At 35.7% G+C, this 25778-nt stretch overlaps 1 protein-coding gene across 1 annotated transcript in view; it reads right to left on the minus strand.

Moving 5' to 3' along the window:
- NBAS (NBAS subunit of NRZ tethering complex) overlaps nucleotides 1-25778 on the minus strand; it is a 394400-nt gene that overhangs the window by 263136 nt on the left and 105486 nt on the right. The window contains exon 22 of the mRNA XM_026454698.1: nucleotides 1572-1655. Coding sequence (XP_026310483.1) covers nucleotides 1572-1655 — 84 coding nt within the window. The remainder of the gene's footprint in view (nucleotides 1-1571; nucleotides 1656-25778) is intronic.

Genomic DNA, 25778 nt, shown 5'->3' on the forward strand with positions numbered 1-25778 from the left:
AAATCTATAGCAAAAAAAAAAATATTCTCCTCCAAAAGTTTCAAAGGATTGCTCTATTGTTTTCTAGTTTCCAGTGTTTTTCCTGAGGTGCCTGAGGTCATTCTGATTCTTAACTCCTTTTATGTAACAAGCCTTTCTCTTCACAAGACTGTATCCCTAATATTCTGGAAAGTCATGGTGTTATGCTGTAATGTAACAGGCATTTCTGAGGATGCATAATCTTCAATTCAAAGCAATAGGCTTGAATTATTTCTTATAATTTCCTCCCCTCTATTACCCATGACATCTCTTTCATCTATAACTTGAGTATTAGACTTGTTTTTTTAAATATCTGCTCTCTTATTTTCTAGTTATGTATTTTTAACCTAATTTCTAGGAAAGTTTCTTGCTTTTATCTTCCAACTCTTCTAATTTTTATGTACCAACTATCACATTTTTAATGTCCTAAATTTCTCTTAATTCTGTTTCTATTTTATACAATGACACTGATATTTCACAAATACAGTATCTTCTCTTATCTCCAGGTAATATTAATGATAATTTTTGAAGTTTTCTTTGTGTATGTGGTATCACTTTCTTTCAGTTTCATTTTCTGTATGTTTTGCCCTTCTTGTTCATTTGTTCTTCCTGCTGGAGTCTAACCTTGGATATCCAGGAAGCTCTGCAGGGGTAGCAGAACCTGTTCATTTGTTGGCTTCATTACGACCTTGTGGTGCACTAACCTTTGAGGACCATATCTCAGTATCTAGAAACTTCTTTTCAGAGGTTACTCATTCCTCCAGAAAAGAACTCTCTAAACTTCTACTTGGGGAATATGCCTGAATCTAGGAGCAGGGAGTGGGAAGGAAACCAGAGTTTGGACATGCAGGTCATACATTTTCTAAATGCCCACATTTTCAAACCAAAAACTCAACTCCTCCTATGCTGTGCCTAATATCCAGTAATTTAAAGGTTTTCTAGCTCAATTTAGAGGCCCTCTGCCTCAATGCATGAGTCAAAAAAAAAAAAAAAAAAAACATAAACCTCTTGTCTCACATGAAAAACAAAAAACAAAAAAGGAAGGAGAGAGAGTGAAGGAGTATTTACCCAACTTTGAGGAGTAGGGCATAAAGAGATTCCAACATCCCTCACGTGAATTTTCAGCCCCACACCGACTCCCACCCCTCTTCTGCAGTACTGGATGCCTACACATTCTGAGGCCTCCCAAAGTTAAATCTGACTAGAATAAAAATTAAAACTAATCAATAACAAAACTGCACACATACCATAATTACAACTATAAAAAAATGAATATCACTATATCTGAAAGACTGAAAGGGAATAACACAAAATTAAAACAGTTGTTGTAATAAGCATCATTTTGTAACATAATTCTTTTGCAGCATTTAATTTTTCCATTAAAAAATTTTAACATAACTGAGTCAAAGGAGGTTTTTAAAACTTCACTCAAACTTTCTAAATTAGGGAGTGTCATCAAGTAAGGTTTCATTGGTCAGACACCACTTTGCCAGGGCCATCAGTTTACCCATCCCACAGAGAAACCAAGACGCCTCCTGCAGGCTCATACTGACCTGCAAGCCAGCTCCTCGCACCAATCCTTAGCTCGGTGTTTATGTTCATGCCAAGGAACGATCATCAGGGAGTCACCGTTAAAACTTAAATTAAAAAAAATAAGCGTTTAAAATGCACATTAGCCCAATGACTTAGCCACACAAGGAGTATAATGCAAATAGCATCTCTATAACGTTAATCTCTAAGATTCGTGCTCATAGTATTTTAAGTGGTACAGGACACATATTATATATACTATGTAAATGGGAAATACCATATTGCTGAATCATAAAATGGCTCAAAAAGAAAAACTGCAAATAAAAAATTTGGCAAGTAATTAAAGGATGGTATGGGTAAGTTTTCATTCACATATTCTAAAAAACTCATCAAGAGCCTGCAGTGCATGTTGTTAAAACCAACATAAATGTTCGTCTGCCCCAACAGCTTACAATCCAGGGCAGTGCTGTTCAACACAACTTCCTGTGATCACAGAAATGCTTTGCATCTGTGCTATTCAACACAGTAACCACCAGCTATGTAAATGCTTACTGGTTATAAGCAATTAAAACATGGCTACTGACATTAGGAAAGTGATTTTTAATTTAATTTTAATTAAGTTAAATGTAAATAGCCACATGTGGCCAGTGGCTACCATATTAGATAGCACAGACCTAGAAGACAGGTATTAGCAAGAGTAAAGGAATGATTCTGCAGGTTGAAAAGTATCACTGAAAACAGAAAGAAAATCTAGGCCTGGTAAGGTGGCTCACGCCTGTAATTCCAACACTTTAGGAAGCCAAGAAGAGAGGACTGCTTGAGTCCAGCAGTTCAAAACTAGCCTAGGCAACATAGTGAGACCTCATTTCTACAAAAAATTTAAAAATTATCCAGGTGTGGTGGTGGCACGCCTGTCGTCCCAGTGTCCCAATCACTCAGAAAGCTGATGTAGGAGGATGGCTTGAGCCCTACTGAAAGGTCGAGACTGCAGTAAGCCATGATCAAGAAAGAAAATCTGCAGGAGGCAACTATAAGGCCTGATTGAATATAATTAAGAATAAATTTAGGCCGGGCGTGGTGGCTCACGCCTGTAATCCCAGCACTTTGGGAGGCTGAGGCGGGTGGATCACGAGGTCAGGAGATCGAGACCATCCTGGCTAACACAGTGAAACCCCGTTTCTACTAAAAATACAAAAATTAGCCGGGCGTGGAGGTGGGTGCCTCCCAGCTACTCGGGAGGCTGAGGGAGGAGAATGGTGTGAACCCGGGAGGCAGAGCTTGCAGTGAGCCAAGATCACGCCACTGCATTCCAGCCTGGGTGACAGAGCGAGACTTCATCTCAAAAAAAAAAAAAAAAAAAAAAAAGAATAAATTTAAACGGAAAAGCAAGGTAAACATAGTATGGTAATAGAGCAGAACAACATTCCACAAGTCAGGACACCTGAGGAACAGTAACAAATCTGTCTCTCCATGAGCTAGGCACTCTCTGGCATGTGACTCTCTAAAATGAAAGGCTTCAAACATTCTCTCTAAAGTTCCTTTTAGCTTTAACATCCACGAGTCTACGAAAACAACTAAATCATTCTGAATTAAGAATAAAGACAAAAATTGTTAAAACAAACTTCAATTGCCTTGCTTTATAGTTCAATAAAACATTTTCTCTAATATTTCTGAATATCAACAGTAGCATTTTCCTAAAATTTACCATAACCCCAGAAAAAGGATTCTACTTTCTTATATTATTAGGTTATACAACATGCTTTGCACAAGAAACACTTCATAAACGTTTGAAAATTATGTTGGTGAAGAGATTGATCTTCAAGTAAAAAGTAATAAGAAACCACTGGAAGGTTTTAAAGCAGAAGAGGGAAGCTAATAAGGTCTGGGAAGGGGCAGTGACGATTCATCAATCAATAGCATCACCCTTGCAGTTATTATTATTGGGGAAAATTATCCAAAGTCAAGGTTCCCCATTAGATATACAAAATAAGATGTTTATTATATCGTATATCTAAAATATAGATTTCCAGTTAGCATGTAATATCCTAGCAAACTATGTACCAGAGATAGGTTTTTGAAGGTGTATGAGTCCATAATTTTAAATCATACAAATGATGATTTAGAATGGATGCCACAACCGTACTATTCCATTTGTCACCAAATAAGAAACCATTTTATTTGCTTCCATGTCAATAACTACTATTTTATCACAGATCACTGAAAAGTAAAAAAGGTAACATCTGGATACAAGGATGATGATGACAGTCCTCTCATATAAGAATAAATTATAGCAATGAATTGAAGAATGAGGAGAAAATACATAAACCTAGCAAGCTATTATGACCTTTCTAATTAAAGCAGACATGGTTCCTTACACTACATAAAATGTTTTCTAAAATAATTTTAGAAAAATCTATCACAAGTTGAGATTTGTATTTTCTATTCAAAGTATATATTAGATGCAAGAGTTATTAGGATCCCTTAGCAAAATAATACTTATTTGGTATGTAGACACTAGTAAGTTGTAAAATGGTTTATTCACTGAACAGAAATAAGAAAACAGATATATATATATATAATTTTTTTTTAACCAAAACACATTTTCACATTTGCTGTGTTTTCAAGGTACAGCACAATCAGTCTGTTTCTAAATTTGCTGATCACCACTGATATGATTATGATGATGATGATGATTATAATAATAGCATTATTATTACTATTACCACTACTGCTGCTGCTATATCAGCAATGAGCAGTGACAACAATAATCTGTAGCACTGATTGATCTCCTACTATGGACTAGACACGACACAATGCTGTTAACATAAAATGTCTCAAGTTAGTCCTACCAATCTAATGCAGTAGATATTATCTTCCTGATATTACAATGAGAAAATTAAAGCATAAATTAACTTGTCCATCCTAACAAAGATAATAAATTGACAAAGCCAGGATTTGAACACAACCATTCTGAATCCAAAGCTTACACTTTTAGCTAGCATACTAAACTGCCTGTAGAAAGGACATAGGGACTATAGTCTAGACCCCAACCACTTTTCCACCATTCCCCCTCCATGCATCAGGAGCCACCAGTCAGATTTGTACACAGCAGGTAGAGGGCAATTTTTTTTTTTTTTTTTTTACAGAGACGGGGTTTCACCGTATCAGTCAGGCTGGTCTCAAACTCCTGATCTCAGGTGATTCACCTGCCTCAGCCTCCCAAAGTTCTGGGATTACAGGTGTGAGCCACTGCGCCCAGTCAGTAGAGGGCAATTTGAGCCTTCTCAAGATTAAATATAGACAACCCCAAAAGGACCATTTACATGCATATTAAAAGATAAACTTAAACTAATATATATAACTAATACATTACTAGTCCAATAAAACTAGTATCTACAGAATATGGTTTAACCTTAGGTTTGATCACTCATGTTCATGTAAAAACAAAAAAATCCTTCTTCTTCCTCTTTTTCTTCCGGGATGTTTTTACAAAATAATGTATTTTAAACCAAATTGTAGGCATATAAAGTACTAATAAAATCACCATAAGTTCTTTATTTTGCTTCAAATGATAACATTTGAGAAATAAACAGGATCTTCTCTCCAGCCAACATAAAAACTCTTTAAAGTCAGGATTCTTGTTTATTTTGTCTAGTGCTATATCCTCAGCACCCAAAATAGTGCCTGGCATTTTGTAGACTCAAAAAACCATATGTAGTTTGAATTAATTGACAACACAACAAAATAATTTTAAGGTGACCTCAGGGATATCACAAAAATTTAAGATTGTAATATAGCAATGAAGGGGATAGTTTGTTCATAAAAAAATGGATATGTCAAGGAGGTAAGTTTATATAGAATCTACGGTCTAACAGTGAGAACAACAATGCTTTCCTAATACATATTATTAAACTGATGGAAGGGCAAGCTACACTAGTAGTAATGGTACACATCTACTAACTGGATAGTTGAATATCTCATTATATCTCAGTTAATAAAAAAAAAAAGACAAGAATACATGTTACCCTAAATGTCATCATTCTTTACATTTCAAATTAATTATTGGTTCTGTTCTTACCTTTTGAAAACTGCCCAAATTCTAGCTACTTATTCTTTCATTAGATAAGCAGAATGACAGAATGTTTAATAAAATTCAGAGAAAACCCTTTTCATGGATTCTATTCACAATTCAAATATTAGACATTAAGTCAATCACTAAATGGGTCAGGCAAAATTGTAGCTTGAAAAAAACCTAGAAATCATACTGTTCCTCCTATAGAACTATAGAAACTTTGGGTAAGTATAAAACTTACACTTGAATCTCAAGTTCTATAAACATGAAACTGCATTTACATATACTTTATTTCATCTTAGTTTTCTATTTTTCCCCTGCTTGGGAAGTCTTAAGATTTAAATACATCGTATCCACTAAAAAAAAAAAAAAAAAAGGATTATATGGTAAACTCAAATTATCTCTTTACAAAATAATGGCTGCTTTTGCTTAATTTTAGGATTCTTTATATTAGAACCCTATTCATTGTTTTATTTCAAACAATAAACTATGCTGGCTTTCATTTGACGGTAACATTTATCTGTCAGCAGGAAGGGAATGAATATAACAAGTTCTATTATATCCAACAATTCTCCCACCAGTTATTTCTCAAACTAAGTATAAATGTTTTATTTCAAAGAAATTTCTGGAAGAATAAACTTTCAAAAAGTTCTTTTATTCATGTTCTATGCCTTGGAAACAAAAGGTTAAATAGACAGTGTATTACTCGTAATTGCCACCTTTTACGCATTGGCTTTAAAATGTGGAGTTACATTTATTTCTATTATTTAGCAGAGAATAAAACGTTCTGGCAAATAAAGAATAAAAATAATAATAACTGGGACCTACATGTATAACTACACTGTGGTTACCATCACTGAACAAGTCAAACTGATCTGAAACTCAACAGGAAACCAATTCAAAAGTTAGTAATCACTCATAACACCAAGCTGGAAAAAAAAAAAGCTGTCTAAAGGCATTATTCAGAGTTCTCTTCTGGACCAATGGGATTCAATTTCATTTATAAATAACTTAGAAAACAGAGCAGAAACTGAGAAGATATTTTGAAACTTACCAGTATTCTCAGAGGCTACCAATGTGTAAAAGAGAGACAAGAGTGAAAACAACAGCACTCTAGGATTTGGATTTGCCTCCTCCCACCACCAGCTTAATCTCTGGGACCCAGCTGCCTCCTCTACTTAGTAAATACCGCAATACTGCCTGCTCAAATGAAAATGAGACTAAAGCAAAGATTTTCTTCAATTCTAATCCATACTACTTAAGAGTATGCTCTTAGAGAAGTCTAACCTCTGGGTTAGAATTGCGAGTCAACCTTTCATGGCTATAGAACCTTGATGGAGTTACTCAAACTGCCTGTCCCTCACCTTCCTCACTAGTGAAAACGGGATAATAAGAGTATTTAGCTCATTTGGATTAGGAGAAAATCAGATTCGTTAGTACATAAAAGGCCCCTAGAAGAGTACCTGGCATACAGTAAATGCTATAAAAACATTAATACCAGTAAGAAGGTTTTTCACAGTAATGAATACAATATATATATGACTCTGGTTGACATTTCAAGGTCTACTTTATGATAAATAATAGCATCATATTAATAATTGTATCAATGATTACATTTCCAAATACCTAACAACTGTGATAACCTCCACTTATACCATTCTGAGTAAAATGGCAATTAACAGTAATATGAAAATGTGATGAGTTGATTTTATGAAGTAGAAACAAGCATCCATTTCCAAAAGGCATTGTCTCTGTACCAAATGCTTCAAACCAAGTTTTAAAATTAGTTTTTAACCATGAGCAAAGGACAATTTGATTATTATAAATGAGAACTATTTTGGAAAATCATTAAAGTACAAGAGAAAGCCACAAACTTCAATGAGAAGTATTAAAGAATTTATTTATATTTATAAATATATATTTATATTTATATTTATAAATATTTATAAATATATTGGTTTTATTGTTCATTTATTTTTGGTATGATGTTCATATTTGCAGTATTACACTGATGAAAAATAGGGACTTGACTTAAAATTGATTAACTACAACTTTCATTTATAGTAATTAACTAACCTATAGGCTCGAGGTTGCTAGTATTCCATTCAGTGAGGGAGAATATATATTAAATGTAGTAACACGGAAAGATCTGAGATCTGAGTCAACCAAGGATTGATGAGAATAATCCTCATACAGGGGAGGCCCAAAAGTACGTATCTACAACTACCAAATGGGAAGAAACATGAGAGCAATCTAATAAATTCCACTCCCTATTCTGTTACTTAGACTGACACAGAACCAGTGGAGAGAAAAATAGAGACCCTTATTTCACATTACATGAAGACAAGCAGACCCTGACAAATAGCCTTTAGACTATTAATGACACCAGAAAAACCACTTTCAGAACAAAGATAAAAATATAAGACATTTAAATTTATCAACTACAAAACTACTAAAAAGTACCAAAATATTTAAGAACCGTATCAGCATTCATTATAAAACCTAACCCTATGTGAGTATGTAGTGCTAATGGATTTTGAACAAAAGGATTAGAGAGGAAAGAATACTTTTAAATGTCCTTTTCATTCATCTTACCAAAAAAAGCACAGATTATGCCTATGCAGACCCCAAGCCAAAGGAAGACTGATTTCCTCATAGCCACCCTTTAGAATCCCCGTATGTGCTTGCCTCTAAACTGTGCTGAATGGACATTTCGCACACTATTTATAAAACCATTCAACTCTGCCCAGCCTATGTATAATACTTATACAGTACTTAACTATCTGCAAGCACAAATATAAATTCTAAGCAATCACATATGTAAACTCGGCAGCCCTGAGAGATACACAATATTATCTTCCCCATTTTACAGGAGAGGAGACACAGGCACAGAAACACTAAGCAACTTGTCCACGGTCAAATAGCTAAGCTGCAACTTGAATTTGAACCCAGGCAGTCTGGTTCCAGAGTCTATGCTCTTAGCTACTATGATATTTTACTTATTTGAATCCCGCCTTTTCCAGCTCAAATTCCAGCTTCCCAAAGATGTTACGGCAGCCATTCTAGTCCAGACTGGTTTCTTTTTGTTCTAAATCCTCACTATTTATCTGGACAACCATATGGCATTTAATCTTTCGAAAGTGTAAAAGTGGTATACTTCTCAAGTTCCCTGGAGTTCTTATTTATTGTTAATTTCCTAGATTGCCTCCCCACTAAAAGTAAATATTCTCTGATAAATACCCCTTTGTGTCCATCACAACTCCCAGTGCTGTTACATGCATAATAACATATAAGCAATAATTTTAATTAAATTTATATAAATGCATTATTTCACTTAATCTTTCATCATAAACACCCTAAAAGGTACATATCACAATTATAAATTTCCAGATAAGTAACCCACATGAGCTCAAAAATAGTGACTAATGAATGAATGATCAGTAGGAACAGATCATTGATACTCTCTTCATTCTAAAATCAGAGCTCTCAAAGGAAAAAACTCTTAAGAACTAGAAAGATAAGATTAAATAAAGTTGTGAAAACTTATTTCACATTAAATAAAATCTATAAAAGTCAACTTAAGAGGAGGACTACATAGCTAAGACTATTTGCCTGTAGATAACCCTTTCTGCATTTATCTCACTGCTACTTTAAGTATTTGTATACATATATTTCAGAGGAGGGTACTTTATACTCCCAGCACCTAACTCACAGTAGTATCTCATTGAAATGATTCAATCAAGTAACTAATTAGCAAGCTTCCTGAAATGAATCACTGTGCTTCTCTAGCTTGTGAAAAATCCTCCAATGACAGAAAAAATTATACTTTGGAAACCAAGTTATACAAAGGCAGTAGGAAGGAAAAAAATGTTGCTATAAAATATTCAAAAAGAAAAATTAAAAATCATAAATATAGCACGTTAACCTCATCTAAATGGATAGAAAGGTAGTATGATTCACAACATGCATATTTATAATGTTGTCTTTAACTGTGTCAATCAATGCAGTGTTCATTAGAGGAAAAAAACTGAAACCTTCTGATGTTCCCAGACCAAGCTTATCAGACTTTCTTCCACGTTATTAAACATCTCATGTATTTCCGTTACTGCTGTCATTGCACTGAATTATAATTATTTATTTATGTGTCTCGCTCCTTCACTAAACTACGAGCTCCTTCAAAGCTTCCATCATTTTTGATTCCTTAGTGGAATACCTGGCATTTCTTTAAACCTTACTACATATTTAATAGATGGATAAATGGATCGAAGGAAGGACAGAAGGACAGACTGAAGGATGAATGGATGATTATGTATAAATAAATGAAAAAACAAAAACTATCCCCAAATCATAAGGGTATATGCAATGCTTTCCTGTGGCAAAAGATTCGAAAAACGCACGTGAGTTTTTTTTCAAATGTTCATAATTCTAGATTCCCAAAATGGTCTATACAACTCCCTATTTTCCACCCATGCCATCAGCAACAATGCAATGTTCTATAGGACAGGTGACTCTTCACCTGTGTATGAGCACTTATGAGTACAAAGAAATTTGGAATTTAGCTGGGCGTGGTGGAGGATACCCGGAGTTCCAGCTACTGGGGAGGCTGAGCAGGAGGATCACTCGCACCCAAGAGTTTGAGACCAGCCTGGGCGACAGAGAGTCTCCATCTCTTAAAAGAGAGAGAGAGGTGGAAAGTCCTAAGCTATTAATAAAGAAGCACAAAGGTTGTTTGCCCTGAGATACTGCTGCACAGGTATATTTCAGCCTTTTACATTCATGAGTTCTTTGAGTCTAGGCAAAATTACACTGCAGACAGGCACACAATCACAGCTGAAGAAATGAAGACCCTGGAAATGAAGAGGGAGAGGTTCTGATGTCAGTCCGACAGAATGTGACTAGGAAGACAATGGTGTAGCTACCTGCAGGGCAAGTAAGTCTAACACACTTCTAGTGTTGATGAGGTTCAAAATTAAACTAGAGTTAGGTAGAGAAGGGAAACAAAACACTGAAGAATTTGAAGAAAACAGTTCTTATGATTACTAATATAGATTTTTAACTATATAACATTCATTCATTCCACAAACCTTTATTGAGCAACTAAAATTTTAAAAAATAAATACAAAGGTATTGCTCCTGCCCTCAAGAAACACAAAAATAGACCAGAAAATAGATGCTATTATAGTAAGTTGACAATTGAGACACAAAGTGCCGCTGGTATTCAAAGAGAAAATGACTCTGAGAGGCAGAATGAGATCCAAGGGTCCAAGAATGAAGTGGGATACATGTGACTGTTTCTTCAAAAAATTGTCCATAAATGTCCTTGAGAGAGAACACATGGCACCAACTCTCCCAAATGCTTGCGCTGACAGTGAACCTCTGGGACAGCAATATGGAAAAAGAACATCTCTGGCTCTCAATACATTGCAGCTTTGTATATCTGTTGTTAGCAGTAAAGAAAAGTCCATGTGTTAAAATATACTGTATTTCAACTACATTTCTAGATCACTTTCTGTAATTTTCAGATTAAGGAAAGCCTTTCACCTGTTCCTAATTCTGAACTCCATTTAATCAACTGCATAGAGAAGCTAACCTTATAGTACACACCATGAGGTGGCTGGTGGAACTTGTATTTTGATTAAATAAATCATATGTTATGGGAAAGGACAAAAAAGGGCTCCATGACAACAGGGATAAGAACTCAACTAATGAGATGAACAAAACTACACAAAACAGATTAATAAAAGATCAGCTCAGGAAAATTACTTTAAAACACTAAAAGAGAACTTCTGCTTTGAATAACAACAAAGTATGGAGTAACAGGAACAGTACTGAATCTCTTCAACTAATCTAAAAAACTACCACCACCACCACCAACAAAAATAGACAGCAGGACACCAGGCACTGCAGGATAATGACACTAAGGGAAGGGAAAAAAGCAAAGTGGGCCCAGCAGTGCCCTCACTCACTGCCTGAAGAGAAGTGACAGGCTGCAGCATCAAAAAGGGAACTCTAAACAAGGCTTGCCAGGCCTTCTGGGCTGCAGAGACAGAGTTTGAAAGTCAGAGAGCCAAGGTAGCTAGAATTTACAGACAGTGTATCAGAGAAGAAAGGATGTGCACTGAGAAAGAAAGCTCCAAAAATCCTGGGAGGGTTCCCTCTAGTCATTGACTAACCACTGCTCAGTGCGTACCTGTGATGAAATCACACACGGATGGGGAAAGAACCAAACAAAGGAGCAGAAGGAACATCCCTGGACCTCCCACAGGGCCAGGAATAGTTCATGTTCCCATCAGCCAGAAGAGAAAAAATTAGTAACTTGTAGGGTATCAGGTTTTATTATTTTTATTACATATTATACATTTTATTTTATTATTCATAAGAATATTACCTCAGCAGGAGAGCAAAATTAGCCTTAGACTAAAGGCTGCGCTGTTCCCACTAACAAAGCTAAAAGGTAAGCCTCAAAAGCATCAAAGTTTTTGAGTAACTGTACCCCAGAAAAAAGCTTCCGAATACTTTCAGGAATTAAAAAAAAAAAAAATCTACATCCAAATTATGTAAAATTCTCAATGTCTATTATCCAACAAAAATTACCAGGTATGTAAAGAAGAAGGAAATTATGGCTCATAACCAGAACAAAAATCAATTTCTTGAAATAGATCAAGAAACAACACCAATGACATGAGAACAAGAGGTACAGAATATTAAAGACCCAAATCAAACTTCTAGAAATGAAAAACAGTCTTGGCCGGATGCGGTGGCTCAAGCCTGTAATCCCAGCACTTTGGGAGGCCGAGACGGGCGGATCACGAGGTCAGGAAATCAAGACCATCCTGGCTAACACGGTGAAACCCCATCTCTACTAAAAATACAAAAACTAGCGGGGCGAGGTGGCGGGCACCTGTAGTCCCAGCTACTCGGGAGGCTGAGGCAGGAGAATGGCGTAAACCCGGGAGGCAGAGCTTGCAGTGAGCTGAGATCCGGCCACTGCACTCCAGTCCGGGCGACAGAGCGAGACTCCGCCTCAAAAAAAAAAAAAAGAAAAACACAGTCTTGGAGATAAAAAAAAAAAAAAAAAAAAATACACTGAAGGCATCAATTATAGACAAGTCAGAAGAAAAGAACAGTAAATTTAAGGACACAGTAATAAAAAAATCCAAAATAAATTCAATATAAAAAAGAACTTTTTTAAATGGGTTGTAAGATATGATGACATGGTCAACATACATATAATTGGAGTCCCAGAAAAAAAAAGTGTGCATATTGGGAAGGAGAAACAGGGAAGGGAAAAAAATATTTGAAGAAATAATGACCATAAATTTCCTAAATTTGGTGAAACTCTTAAGTCCATAAATCCAAGGAGCTTGATAACCAACAACAAGAATAAACACAAAGAAGAACACACCAAGGCATATAATAATAAAATGGCTCAAAACTAGTTATAAATAAAATCTTAAAAGCTCCAAAGAAAACAAGACACATTACGCAAAGAGAAACAAAGATAAGAATGACAGCAGACTTCTGCTTAAAGCAATACAAGCCAGAAGACAGAAGAGTAGCTCCAATGAGGTACTAAACAAGTACAACTGTTAGCCTAGAATTCTATAGTCAAAAAAAATAATCTTCCAAAACTAAGCAAAGACTTCTCCAGAGACATAAAAGCAAAGAGAATTCAACAGCAGCACTGCAAGGCATGCTAAAGAAAGTCTTTCAGGCTGAAGGAAACTGACACCAGATATAAATTGTATCTACACAAAGCAATGAAGAGGACTGGAAATGGTAAATATATGTGTAAAAAAAAAATACATTTTCAATTTTTAAAAATTACTGATTAGAGCAAAAATAACAAAAATGTATTATGGAGTTCATAACACAGGCATCTAAAAGTTAAATGTATGGCAACAATAGTACAAAAGCCAGAAAGAGGAAAATGGAAAAATATTATTGTAAGTTCTTACATTATACATGAGGTACCACTAAACTATTTGAAGGCAGATTATTATAAGTTAAAGAAGTCTACTATAAACCCTAGAGCGATCACTAAAAAAAAAAAAAAAAAAAATCAAAATCAAAAGAAAGTGTAACTAACAATTCAATGAAGGAGATTGAATGTAATCATAAAAATATTCAAATCAAAATAAAACAGAAAAAGAAAAAAGGGGAAACAATGAAAAATTGAGACAAGTAGCAAACAGATATCGAAACAAATACCAAAAACGGGACAAGTAGTAAATGAACACCAAATACCAACACACGGGACAGGTAGTGAACAAATGAAAATATCAATGGGACAGTAGTAAACCAATACCAGTTTAAAACACCAGCTTTATACGAACCACATTGAACCACGCCTTAAATATAAACGTTAAGTCTCAGCATGCCAATTAAAAGCTACAGATTGCCAGACTGGATAATACAGAAAGATCCCATTGTATGTTGTTCATAAATAACACACTTTAAATTGTTTTTAAATGTCAACGTACATCCAACATTAGAAAAGCAAGAAAGGCATCTGACTTGAAGGACATGAGAATTTCATCACTGTTGAGAGGGAAAAACAGTTCTTTATGTTTTCCCAGAGCTTAGGTAAAATAATTCTCTTGAACCACTCCCGGTGATTAAGAGAAAAAGCTAATGTGCTGTGTTAGAAACCAGGACAGAGGCTCTCTTGGCTCTCTGGAGTGAGATGGCTAGAAGATGGTAAAAGGAGACAGCACAAGGGATGCTGGTAATATTCTGCTTCTTAATCTTGTTCACTTTGTGAAAATTCATCAAGTTGCACATTTATGATTTGTTCATTTTCCTGTATCCATAATTCAATTAAAAGTGAAATTTAAAACCTTAACTTCATTTGATGCAATGCTCACTAAGCACTTTTTTTATTAGTAATTTGGAAGCTCAGGTACCTCACACCAGGAAAGGGGCACTGTCTCAGATAATAAATCAAAGCATCAGTGTTATCAACAAGAAATATTCCTGTCTTAGTCCATTTATGCTGCTAGAACAAAATACCTGAGACTGGGTAATTTATAAAGAACGGAAATTTATGTCTCACAGTTTCAGAAGCTAGGAAATCCAAACTCAAGGGTTTGGTGTCTGGTGAGGGCCTAGTCTCTATTTCCAAGATAGTATCATGTCGCTGTGACCCCCAGAGGGGATGAAGGCTGTGTCCTCACATGGTGAAAGGATCAAAACAGCAAGAGAGCACTTCTTTCTCTCAAGCCTTTATAAGGGTGCTGATCCCATCATGTGGACTTGGCCTCCCAAAGGTCACACCGTTTAATACTGTTGCATTAAGAAGAAAGTTTCAACATGAATTTTGGAGAGGGCATCATCAATCGAACTATAGCAATTTCCTATTATAATTTTCTATTTTGTTCATTCATCTTCAGCCTTTTGCAAGCCTTTTTAGTGCACCTAAAATTAAAAGATACCTATAATATAATCTATATTCCTATCAACATCTACAGAAAAAATTGCTGCTGCCACTCCTACAACCATATCCCCTATTATCACCACCATTACTGTCTAATGAACACCACTTATATGCTAGCAACTGTGCTAGATGATGTATCTCTTACATTACTTAATCATAAATACCTCTACAATTTCCCATTTCACACTTGAAGAAACCGAAGCCAAGTGACTTTCCAAAAATAACACAGCTAGCATGTACTCACACAAGATGTACGTCCCTGTTTCTGACGGAATGCACCACTCTTTCCAGTATACTATACTACTACTTCTCCACATTGAGTATGTCAACACCATATGCCATGTGATCCCAACATGCATATATGTCATGGATTTTTTTTCACAGTTCCTATTACATGGCATCTAAACTTTTAGGATTAAATGCAATAGGCACACACTGGGGACAAAACTTTTCTTAAAATAATGCATGTCTTGTCAACAAAATATGATTTTGATTCTTAGCAGAAGTTTCTTCTTACAAATGCAATGCTTAAACAGGCTTGCCTATATCAGAAATTAGAAAAAGGGTTTATTTATATGTTAATTAAATATAGTGTGATAAACACACATGGCTGTTACAGACAAGCTTTACATACTAATGAAATGTGGGACCAAAAAGAATTATAGGTACTATTTATCTCAGGCAATAAAACCATTCAGAAGATGTTACAATCTATGTAAGAATCATACATTCTGAAATTATTGGTCAAGGTTTTTAGAGTTTGCAAGAAAATGAATAATGAAAGAAAACTCCATGAAAAGGGTATCATTTGGTATCTGACTCTAGTAATAGCATCCTTCTTTTTAAGAGAACACATTAGTTTAAAAAAAAAAGACTCTCTCAAAGATTTCTTAATTTCAAATAAAAATGGAAACTGCAAAACACTGGAAAATAGTTACATTCGCACTAAAACAGTAATAAAATTAAAATTATTTATTAAAATAATTCCCTATTTCTGAACGTCTTTCACTAATGCCTCTCAAGTTTTTTGCTCTAAAAGCAAAATAATCCCTTTCTGCTTATCTCATGAACACGCTGTGTGAACTATATGTGAAACATAAAGTTGGTAGGTACACTTAAAAACAAATGTTCCATACTCAATCATGAGATGTTTGTTGAATAAAAGAGGAAATGGGTTAATTAATTAGTATACCTTCATTTCCTTAGGACTCCCCAGAGTACCAGATGCATAACAAATATCAATGTCAACATACTTCCAAGACCCCAAAAAACTACTCTGAAATAATACTGACTTACACCTTCTTAATCAGAGAGCTCGCCTTAAAGCCATTTTTTTTTCTTTAAATGGGAAGATAAGAACTCATTCTATCAAGATCTAAAGTGCCCACAAGTGCCAGGAGACATGCAAACCAATTACCCCTACCACAGATCCTAACCCTGTTCCCAGCCAATAGAGGCTGTTAGGGCTTTCTTAGCTGATACAACCACAAGGTTATTCTTGGATTCACAAACTGCCAGCATATCCCACCCTGTTAAGTACTCAGTGGACTCCTCTCTGCGGACAGTCACCTCAGAAGGCCAAATACTTTTTCCAAGCCCGAAATATAAAGCCATTTTATTGTTCTTTCCTCATAGCAGCTCAGAAATAAATTGCACATAGGGGAATTGAATTTTGATTAGGTAACTAATCAAGTTTCCAATGTTAAAGGGAAAAGAAACATTTTTATGTCTCCCTGGAGAATCAAAAAAGTAAATGCAATGCCCTAATCTTTCCATAAATATTTCATCATCCAGTCTACAGTTTAGGTGATATTTTATTACCACAACAAAATTAGGGTAGAACTAGAATACCAAATGAAAATTACTTCTTTTTAAATTTCAGGGAATACAAAAAGAAGTAACAGAACTAGTCTATATAAAAGCATAAATAAAGAGAGGCTCATCTTTGTTTACTGGAAATATGCTACACTAATTCATTTTCACCTAACAAGTTAATTGGGAATATGTTTTGTACTCTGTGAATAAGCAATATGATACAGACAAAGCCTCAGTATGTGAAATACTTTGGATTAAATATACATTCAGACACTTCTTTCCTATTCAAATTTCCCAACATCAAAAACATACTCAATTTTCAAGGCCTAGATCCAGATCTTATCTTTTCCAGTACGGCTTTCCTGATTCACTTCCTTTGCAACAGAAAGTTGCATCTCTCCCATCTCTAAGCCTATCTACACTCCTCATATAACGCATTTTAAGATAGTTGTATCTATCTTAAAGTTGTATCTAACCTGTCTGATCTTCCCCACTAGATGACAAATTTTTCTGTGGACAGGTACCACATCTGATTCACATTTCTATTTATTTACTGAATCAAATATAGTTCCTTTATATGGAACACAAGTATTCCCTAAATATTTCTGAAATAATATAAAATTTATATGACTCACATTTTCGTTAAACTGTTCTTTCAATGACAGTGAAACAATATAAAGCAATTTAGAAATATTTCAACTTATTTTTCCTTTTTTCAGCACCAGGTTCATTGTTGATGCTTTCATTTTTAAATGAGCTTACATGTACTCATGATTAATTATAAATTTCACTCAAAAGAAGGTTAAAATTCAAAAGCCAATAGCTGCTTTGCAAGAAACATTAACATTCTTCTTATGGAAGACAACTTCCTGGAATATCCATAAAACTATGAAACGATACCAACAGTAATTGATTCTGGGACTGTCTGGGAGAAAAAGATAATTTACCTTCTTTTATTTATTTATTCATTTTAGAGACAGAGTCTTGCTCTGTTGCCCAGACTGGAGTGCAGTGGTGTGCTCACAGCTGACTATAACCTTGAACCCCAGAGCTCAAATGATCCTCAAACCTCAGCCTCCCTAGTAGCTGGAACTACAGAAGCGTGCCACCATGCTCAGCTAATTATTTTTATTAGCTAATAGAGACAGGGTCTTACTACATTGCCCAGCTAGTCTCAAATACCTACCCCCAAGCTATCCTCTTGCCTTGGCCTCCCAAAGTGCCGAGATTATAGGCATGAGCCACCACATCCAGCCAATTTACATTCTAAATTGAAAGCTGCCTAGAGTCCATTTTGATGTCAAAAAAAAAAAGATAGTTCAAATTATTTCATTTCTGGAAAATCATAAACTAATGTAATTATCAAAATATCATCCACTTAAGCCTTAAAATATAGTTAAAAGTAGACTTCTATCAACCTTTCATTTGTGAAGAACTGGAATAATATCCTCTGATCTTTTTAAAGGTGAGTTTCTTATTAATGATTTAAATTATAAAGTGAATCAATTTGACCTATATCAAATTTGTTCTACTGGAAATTTCAGTAATATGAATATTGATGTTTTGTTTTCACATCATAAGTTTTATGCTGCTGTAATAACATAAAAATTCTCCACATTTGCCTATTCAAATCCATGAGTTGTAAAATAAAGTATCAGAAGACATACTAGAAGTTCCCTTCAGGTTGGATACTCTCTTTATCACCAAAAGATGAAGAAGAGGTTCTTCAAAGGGGTTCAGGCAAAAATAGTGACATAATCTCCCATGTCAAACTAGAGTTTATCTCCATCCTTTACAGTTTTGCAGTATAAACAGAAACATGACCCACAAGTAGAAACCATTCTAAATATTATTTAATCTTAATATTAATTTCACCAGAAGTATATCATACCTTGAGAACATTACACTAAAAAAAAAAAGTCAATAAATGACAAGTACTGTATTTCCACTTATATGCCATATCTAGAGAAGTCAGATTCATTAAGACACAAAGCTAAAATGTGGTTACCAAGGCCTAGGTGGGAGGATGGGGAGATGTTTAACAGGTATAGGGTTTCAGTTTTGCAAGATAAAAAGAGTTCTAGAGATTGGTTGCATAGCAATGTGAATGTACTTAACAATGTTGAACTGTACACTTAAAAATAGTTAAGATGGTAAATTTTACGTTAGGTGTATTTTACAATTCAATATTTTTTAAGATAAAATTAGAAGTGTTTTATGGCCAAATGGTCCTAATGGTCCCTATGCTCAACTGAGTCAACAAGATATACAGATACAAAGTGTGATTTATGATGCAAAAAAGATGTATTCGCTCTGAATAGGATTGTGGAAGACGATAACTACAATTATGTCCATGCTTACAGTCTGAGAAAGTCAATAACACGTTTTCTTTACCGATTCAGTTTCAAGAAAATCTTATTTAGTTTGTCACACTACCTTGCATTTTCTAAATCTGCTCACATAATCATTTATTCATTCAACAGTCATTAACCATCATTTCATGTATGTACTATATTCACAGCACTTTATTAGGAAATATGTGTTAGTGTTGTTATTTAAAAAAAAAAAATGTCACAAGATACTATGACCTCTGCAAACAGAGTAATACCCTCCAAATTGGTCACCAGAAGGCCCTCCAGTATGGGTAAGCGACAATGACTCATCAGTAGGGAGAAAAGAATGCCAGACTTCTTTACCCAATGACACTCCCCAGTGAAAAATGGGAATTGGAAAACTTTTGGAAACCCTGAATTTCCTGTTGCACCATCAAGTGGGGCAGAGAGCACAAAAGGAACAAGGCCCAAGGAAAGCAGGAATGACCCAGGGTTAGCAAGAGAATAAAGTACCAAAGGCATCAGTTAAAGCATGTAGAGCACAAAGAGGTCCTAGGGAAGAACACTTCTGCCAACAGGATTGTCATACAGTTTGTCACACTGTTTTGCAACGTTGTTCTAAATGAAGGCAGGTGACTGTGCTTTCTGTGCTCTAGGAAAACAGCAGTTTCTGAAGATGGGGACTAGGTACATATTGAAGATTAAGTTGGCATCCTATGTGATCTAAACCACTGCTGACCTAAAATTGTTCATTCAGTCACTTTTTATTTTTAGCCTTACTGATAAGCCATAAAATTATTGTGAAACCAAAGGTCGAGAATAATTAGAAGACAACAGATAATCTATCCATGCAATCAAATTCAGAAACACTGAAAACATATTTTCATACTTTACTCAATTACAGTCCATCTGCATGTTACAGCAAGCTTTTCACACAAACTTTCAATCATCAAATAACCTAACTAAACTTAGATACAAGCAAGCAAATTGCCAGATACTATAGTAACAGCTTTCCTTTTCTTTCTTATTTATTTATTTATTTTTTTTGAGACACAGTCTCACTCTGTCGCCAGGCTGGAGTGCAGTTGTGCAATCTTGGCTCACTGCAGCCTCCGCCTCCCGGGTTCAAGCGATTCTCCTGCCTCAGCCTCTTGAGTACCTGGGACTATAGGTGTGTGCCACCACGCCCAGCTAATTTTTGTATTTTTAGTAGAGACGGGGTTTCACCATGTTGGCTAGGACGGTCTTGATCTCTTGACCTCATGATCCACCCGCCTCAGCTTCCCAAAGTGCTGGGATTACAGGCGTGAGCCACCGCACCCGGCCTAGTAACAGCTTTTCTAAGAGGGCAAGAAGAATCAACAGAGATTCCATCAACAGAGTTTTTCCACTTATACTATAAAATATTTTAAATACTGCAATATTTCAAATACACTAACTATAATTCAATATTTTCTTATTGATTCTGGAGATAATCTAGGAATATAAATAAGTATCAATTCTCATTGTTCAGTAAACATAATTGTCAAAGGATTTCTTAATGAACAGATATGGTAAAACAAGAGTTTATTTCCAGATATTGAAAGTAAATGAAGTCTACATGCAATGTGGTATCCCGGACTGTATCCTCAAACAGAAAAAGGATATTAGTTTAAAAAAAAAAAAAAAAACTGTTAAATCCAAATAAATCTGTAGTTAGCTCACAGTACTGTACAGTCAGTTCTGCTATAATGTTTTAAAATGCAAATTTGTTCCAATGAATGGCTATATTAGGAAACAACTTAAGTGTAACACAAATTTCCTATTTGCTGATGCACAATTTCATCTTTCAGAAGCATCAGGTGAACATGGAAAACTGCCCCCTGCTGAACCAAGCCATGCTGGATTCTGTGTGCATGTACATTCCTCAAACATCTACCAGCTATTTCAGTTCACCAAGTGTGTGAGAAGCAACTCCCATCCACAGCTAGTGTTACAACTCTCCATGAGATTTCTGATCACCCTCCTTTCTCCACTTCCCAGTAGCTCACAAACTGCAACTCTTCTGATACCCAGCTTCCATAAACAAGGTCTTATCTGGGTATTTTTCAAAGTAAAGGGCCATATTTTAGTATGTAAGTATTTCTTAATCATTCAATACACGTAAAACTATGCTGCAATTTTTTTTTTTTTTTTTTTTTTTTTTTTTTGAGACAGAGTCTCACTCTGTCATCAGGTTGGAGTGCAGTGCGTGATCTAGACTCACTGCAACCTCTGCCTCATGGGTTCAAGCCATTCTCCTGCCTCAGCCTCCTGAGTAGCTGGGATTACTCAGGTGTGTGCCACCACGCCTGGCTAATTGTTGTATTTTTAGTAGAGATGGGGTTTCATCATGTTGGCCAGGCTGGTCTCAAACTCCTGACCTCAGGTGATCTGCCCACCTTGGCTTCCCAAAGTGCTGGGATTACTTTGGGTGAGCCACCGCACCCAGCCTATGCTACAATTTTTGTTAGGTTACTAAATATGTTCCAGTGAGCAAACTTCTTGAGTATTATACCAGTAATCCCCTTTTTCTCACATGCCCTGTGGTTTTCACTAAATAATTCTGTATAATGCAGTGACTTTTAGGAATTCATGTGTCACATTATAGCAGAACGGACTATTTCAGTGCTAATTTCTAATTCTGACAAATATGCTGTAGTCATATAAGAAGGAAAAAAAAAAAACCTAGGTGAATAGTATATAAGAATTATCTGTGTTACCTTTGCAACTGTTCCGTATACATATTCCAGTAAGAAGCTTAAAGCAATAAGTATATGAAGTATATAAGCACGTAAGGCCAAGGCTTCAGCATGGGATTCTGTAGTAATAATAATTGCTAACACTAAAGTAACACTTAGTTGGTGCCAAGCACTTTCCTCAGTAGTTGATATACATTAACTCATTAATCATTCTCACAACACTATGAAGTAAGTGTTATGAGCATATCCATTTTACAAGTGAGAAGACTGTAGCGCAGTTAAGAAACCCAAGATCACAAACCTAGGCAGCTAGATAGTCAATGCCCTTACTCCTACGCTACACTATTTCAACAGACAACTGCTCACAATACAATCTTTTAAACAAATTGTATTCGTCACTCAGGAAATATTTTTAAATAGAAAAAGGGCAAAAATGAAAAATCTAAATAATCTTTCTGAAATATGCTATAGGCACCAAAACATACCCCACTGACAAAATGTTTCTTCTAACAGAAAATCTCTATTATCTCAAGTTGTGGAAGCTAACAAAGACTGTAAGAAATGTCACCTTTATACTTTAAAACAGCCAACTAGAATATCAAATGAAAACATTTTATAACAGTTACAAACTCAGAATAGGTGGCTATAAAAAGATGCATCACCTATGACAGCAAATGTAATCTCAAAGCTTTATAAAACTTGCTCACATTTCATCAATGTCAAATACACATGATGATTTAAGACTGACAATATAAAACACAAAAATAGCACATAATTTAGAAGTTTCCCATCTTTCATAATCATAAAATGTGTTTGAATCGAAAGTGTTAATCAAACGTTGGTTAAATGTCAAGGCAAAAGTTCTGCCACTGGGATCTCAAAACAGAGCAGGTAATAGGTCAACATGGCATAACTTACTATTGTTTTGCAAAATTTAATATAGCTTGATCTCTAAAATCTAAAATTCTATCTACCCTTCTATGTACTTAATTTGTGGTCCCTAAGTCACTCATTCATTCAAAAAAATACTTCCTGAGCTACTGGTTTGTACTAGGCACTGTTCTTAGTACTGCAGCTACATTCATGAGCAAGAGGCAAAGTCCTTCTTGCCTTACATTTACCCATTCATTTATTCATTCATTCAACAAGTATTTAATGAGTGCCTACAACATTTCAGGCAATATTCTAATTGCAGGAGATAAGGATAGAAACAAAACACACAAAATCGCTGTCCACTGGAGCTGCTATTTCAGAAGGGGAAACAGACAATAAATAAGATAAATAAGTAAAACACAAATTAATTAGATTACTATATAATAAATGCTAGGAAGAAAATAAAGCAGAGAAGGAAGATTTAAAATGAGAGTAGAATTTTAAATAAATTTTTAAATAGGAAGGCCAAGGAAGATCAGATAAAGTAGAGAAGACAAATAACCATGTAACATATTAGGAGTAAGTACTATGAAGAGAAACAGAGTATAGGCAGAAAGCGACGGCAAAGTGAAGCTTATATGAAAAATGTGGTCAGGGAAGATCTTTATGAAGAGATTAAGTTGAGTAGAGATTCAGAATGAAGTAAGAGACCCAGTCACAGCACGACACAGGAGAAGGGCACACTAAATTAAAAAGACCCAGGGCAGGAGCAGGCTTGGCAAGGTCAAGGAACAGTCAGAGGCCTGTGTGGCAGGAGTGGAGAGCGCAGTGGCTCTAAGCAATCCTCCTAACAGCTGGCTGAAGACTGCACAGCAAGACAGGCATTTGGAGAGCCACACACGTAGAGTCTAGTGACTTGTCACTAATTGACTTGAAATCAATTCAACAGATTATTAAAAAGTCATTATTACTTGCAAAATATAAGTGGAGGAGTTAAAGAAAAGAGCAGAATGAAACAGGCTGAGCCACTGAGCAATGCACACTCTCATAGAAGAATAAGGCATACATATGGAAAGCTAACAGCCATCCAAGACAGTCAGGGAATGTCAAGGTCATTTTATTAGTTTTCAGCATTGCTACTGAGGAGAAAAAAGAAAAGAGCAGAATGAACTGCAATTACTTATTTAGGGTATGTTTAACTTTTCTTTCTTCCTCATTTGACAGCATGATGCTGTAACAGGAAGTGCTACTGCTTTGTAAAGCATCCCTGATCACTCCTGCTGAAGAGGAGCTATGCTCTACTCATCCTCAGTCCCTACCACAGCTCCAGGCACGTTTGAGGTGCCCAGCCAATGGTGCGGGGAAAACGGAGGAAAGCACTCACGCACCGACAAACAGGACACTGCTCATCTGAACTAATGCTTCCAAGTGATTTGAAAATGAATATCAAGTATTCAAAGAACCCTCACGATGGAAATAATTTCTATATCTTACTGCTCTACTTGTCATTTAGGGTAAAGCTTCAATTAGAATAAAAGAGTTCCGTCCTTAACGATGGGTTGAAACAGCAGTTGAACCCTTCAGGACCTCGGTAAACAACAGACCTCGGCTTCTTCCAGGTTAGCAAGTGAAAGTCCATCTGCACTCCCTGCAGGATACTTCAAAACCTCTTTTTTAAATGACACAAGAGGACCTAATTTATGCAGTCAGCAAACATTTTCAGTATACTCACTATACAAGCGCCACCCTAACCGGGATCTGAACATAAGGAAGAGATGGTCTCTGTCTTTAAGAGTTAGTCTGGTATTTATTAGAGAAGGAAATGAGGGACAAAGGCAGAAATAAGTATGACTAAAACACAATGTAAAAGGTGTTACACTATGAAAATAAAGAATTATGAGAGTATTGGGAAAGGAGTAACTTACAGAAATCCTCATAGAAGAGGTTCTGCCTGAAGCACAACTGTGATTTTGCTTTGCAGTAACTATGATATGGTTTAGATGTTTGTTCCCTCCAAATCTCACACTCAAATGTGATTCCCAATGCTGGAGATGGGGTTTGGGTGGGGGGCAACTGGATATGAGGGCAGATTTCTCATTAGTGGTTCAGCACCATCCCCTTGGTGATGAGTGAGTTCTCACTCAGTTAGTTCTGGTTAAGAGTCTGGGACCTCCCCCTTCTCTCTCTTGCTTCCCTCTCACCATGTGAGGGCGCCTGCTGCCCCTTCACCTTCCGCCAAGACTGGAAATTTCCTGAGGCTCTCACCAGAAGCAGATGCCAGCGCTATGCTTCTTGTACAGTCTGCGCAACTGTGAGCCAATTAAACCTTCTCTCTTTATAAATTACCCAGCCTCAGGTATTTCTCTGTGGCAACAAAAACAGACTAATATAAACGTAAATTATGAAAGGACAGAGATATTATTGTAACCTATTGTTCATTCTATTTACTACTATAGAAATAAAATAGTGTGAAAGACTTTCTTGAGAATAAAGGTTAATTTTAAAAAACTATTTTTTTCCAAATGTGTTTAAAAATGAGCGTAACTTAAGAACTCATAAGAAATCAGTCTCTTCAAAGTTTGTCTAAACAACATATCCCCAAACAATGATTCAAAATAACAGTATATTCTTTTCATCATACCCTGCTGCAATAGGGTATGACTAAACTATTGATCACAATTTAAACTGGTTCTTGTGGCAGGCCCCATAAAGGAACCACAGGGCATTCAAAGGTAGTGTGGCATTGGGTACTGTGCAACTCTTTTGCAAACCAACTTCCAAATTTCAGGTTAAAATCAAATGCTTATAGAAGCAATCATCAGAAAACACTGACAATAAATGCATCCAAATCTGAGGAGATGGGGGAGGCCCTTCAGGGTGGTATGGCCTAGACGAATGTATCCAAATCTAAGGAGAAACTGCCTTTAAAAAAACCATTAAGAGACAGTAGCCCTTTTCTCTATACTAACAATTTACAGTAG

This window comes from Piliocolobus tephrosceles, chromosome 15, assembly GCF_002776525.5.
Source record: "Piliocolobus tephrosceles isolate RC106 chromosome 15, ASM277652v3, whole genome shotgun sequence".
In the NCBI taxonomy this organism is placed as follows: domain Eukaryota; kingdom Metazoa; phylum Chordata; class Mammalia; order Primates; family Cercopithecidae; genus Piliocolobus; species Piliocolobus tephrosceles.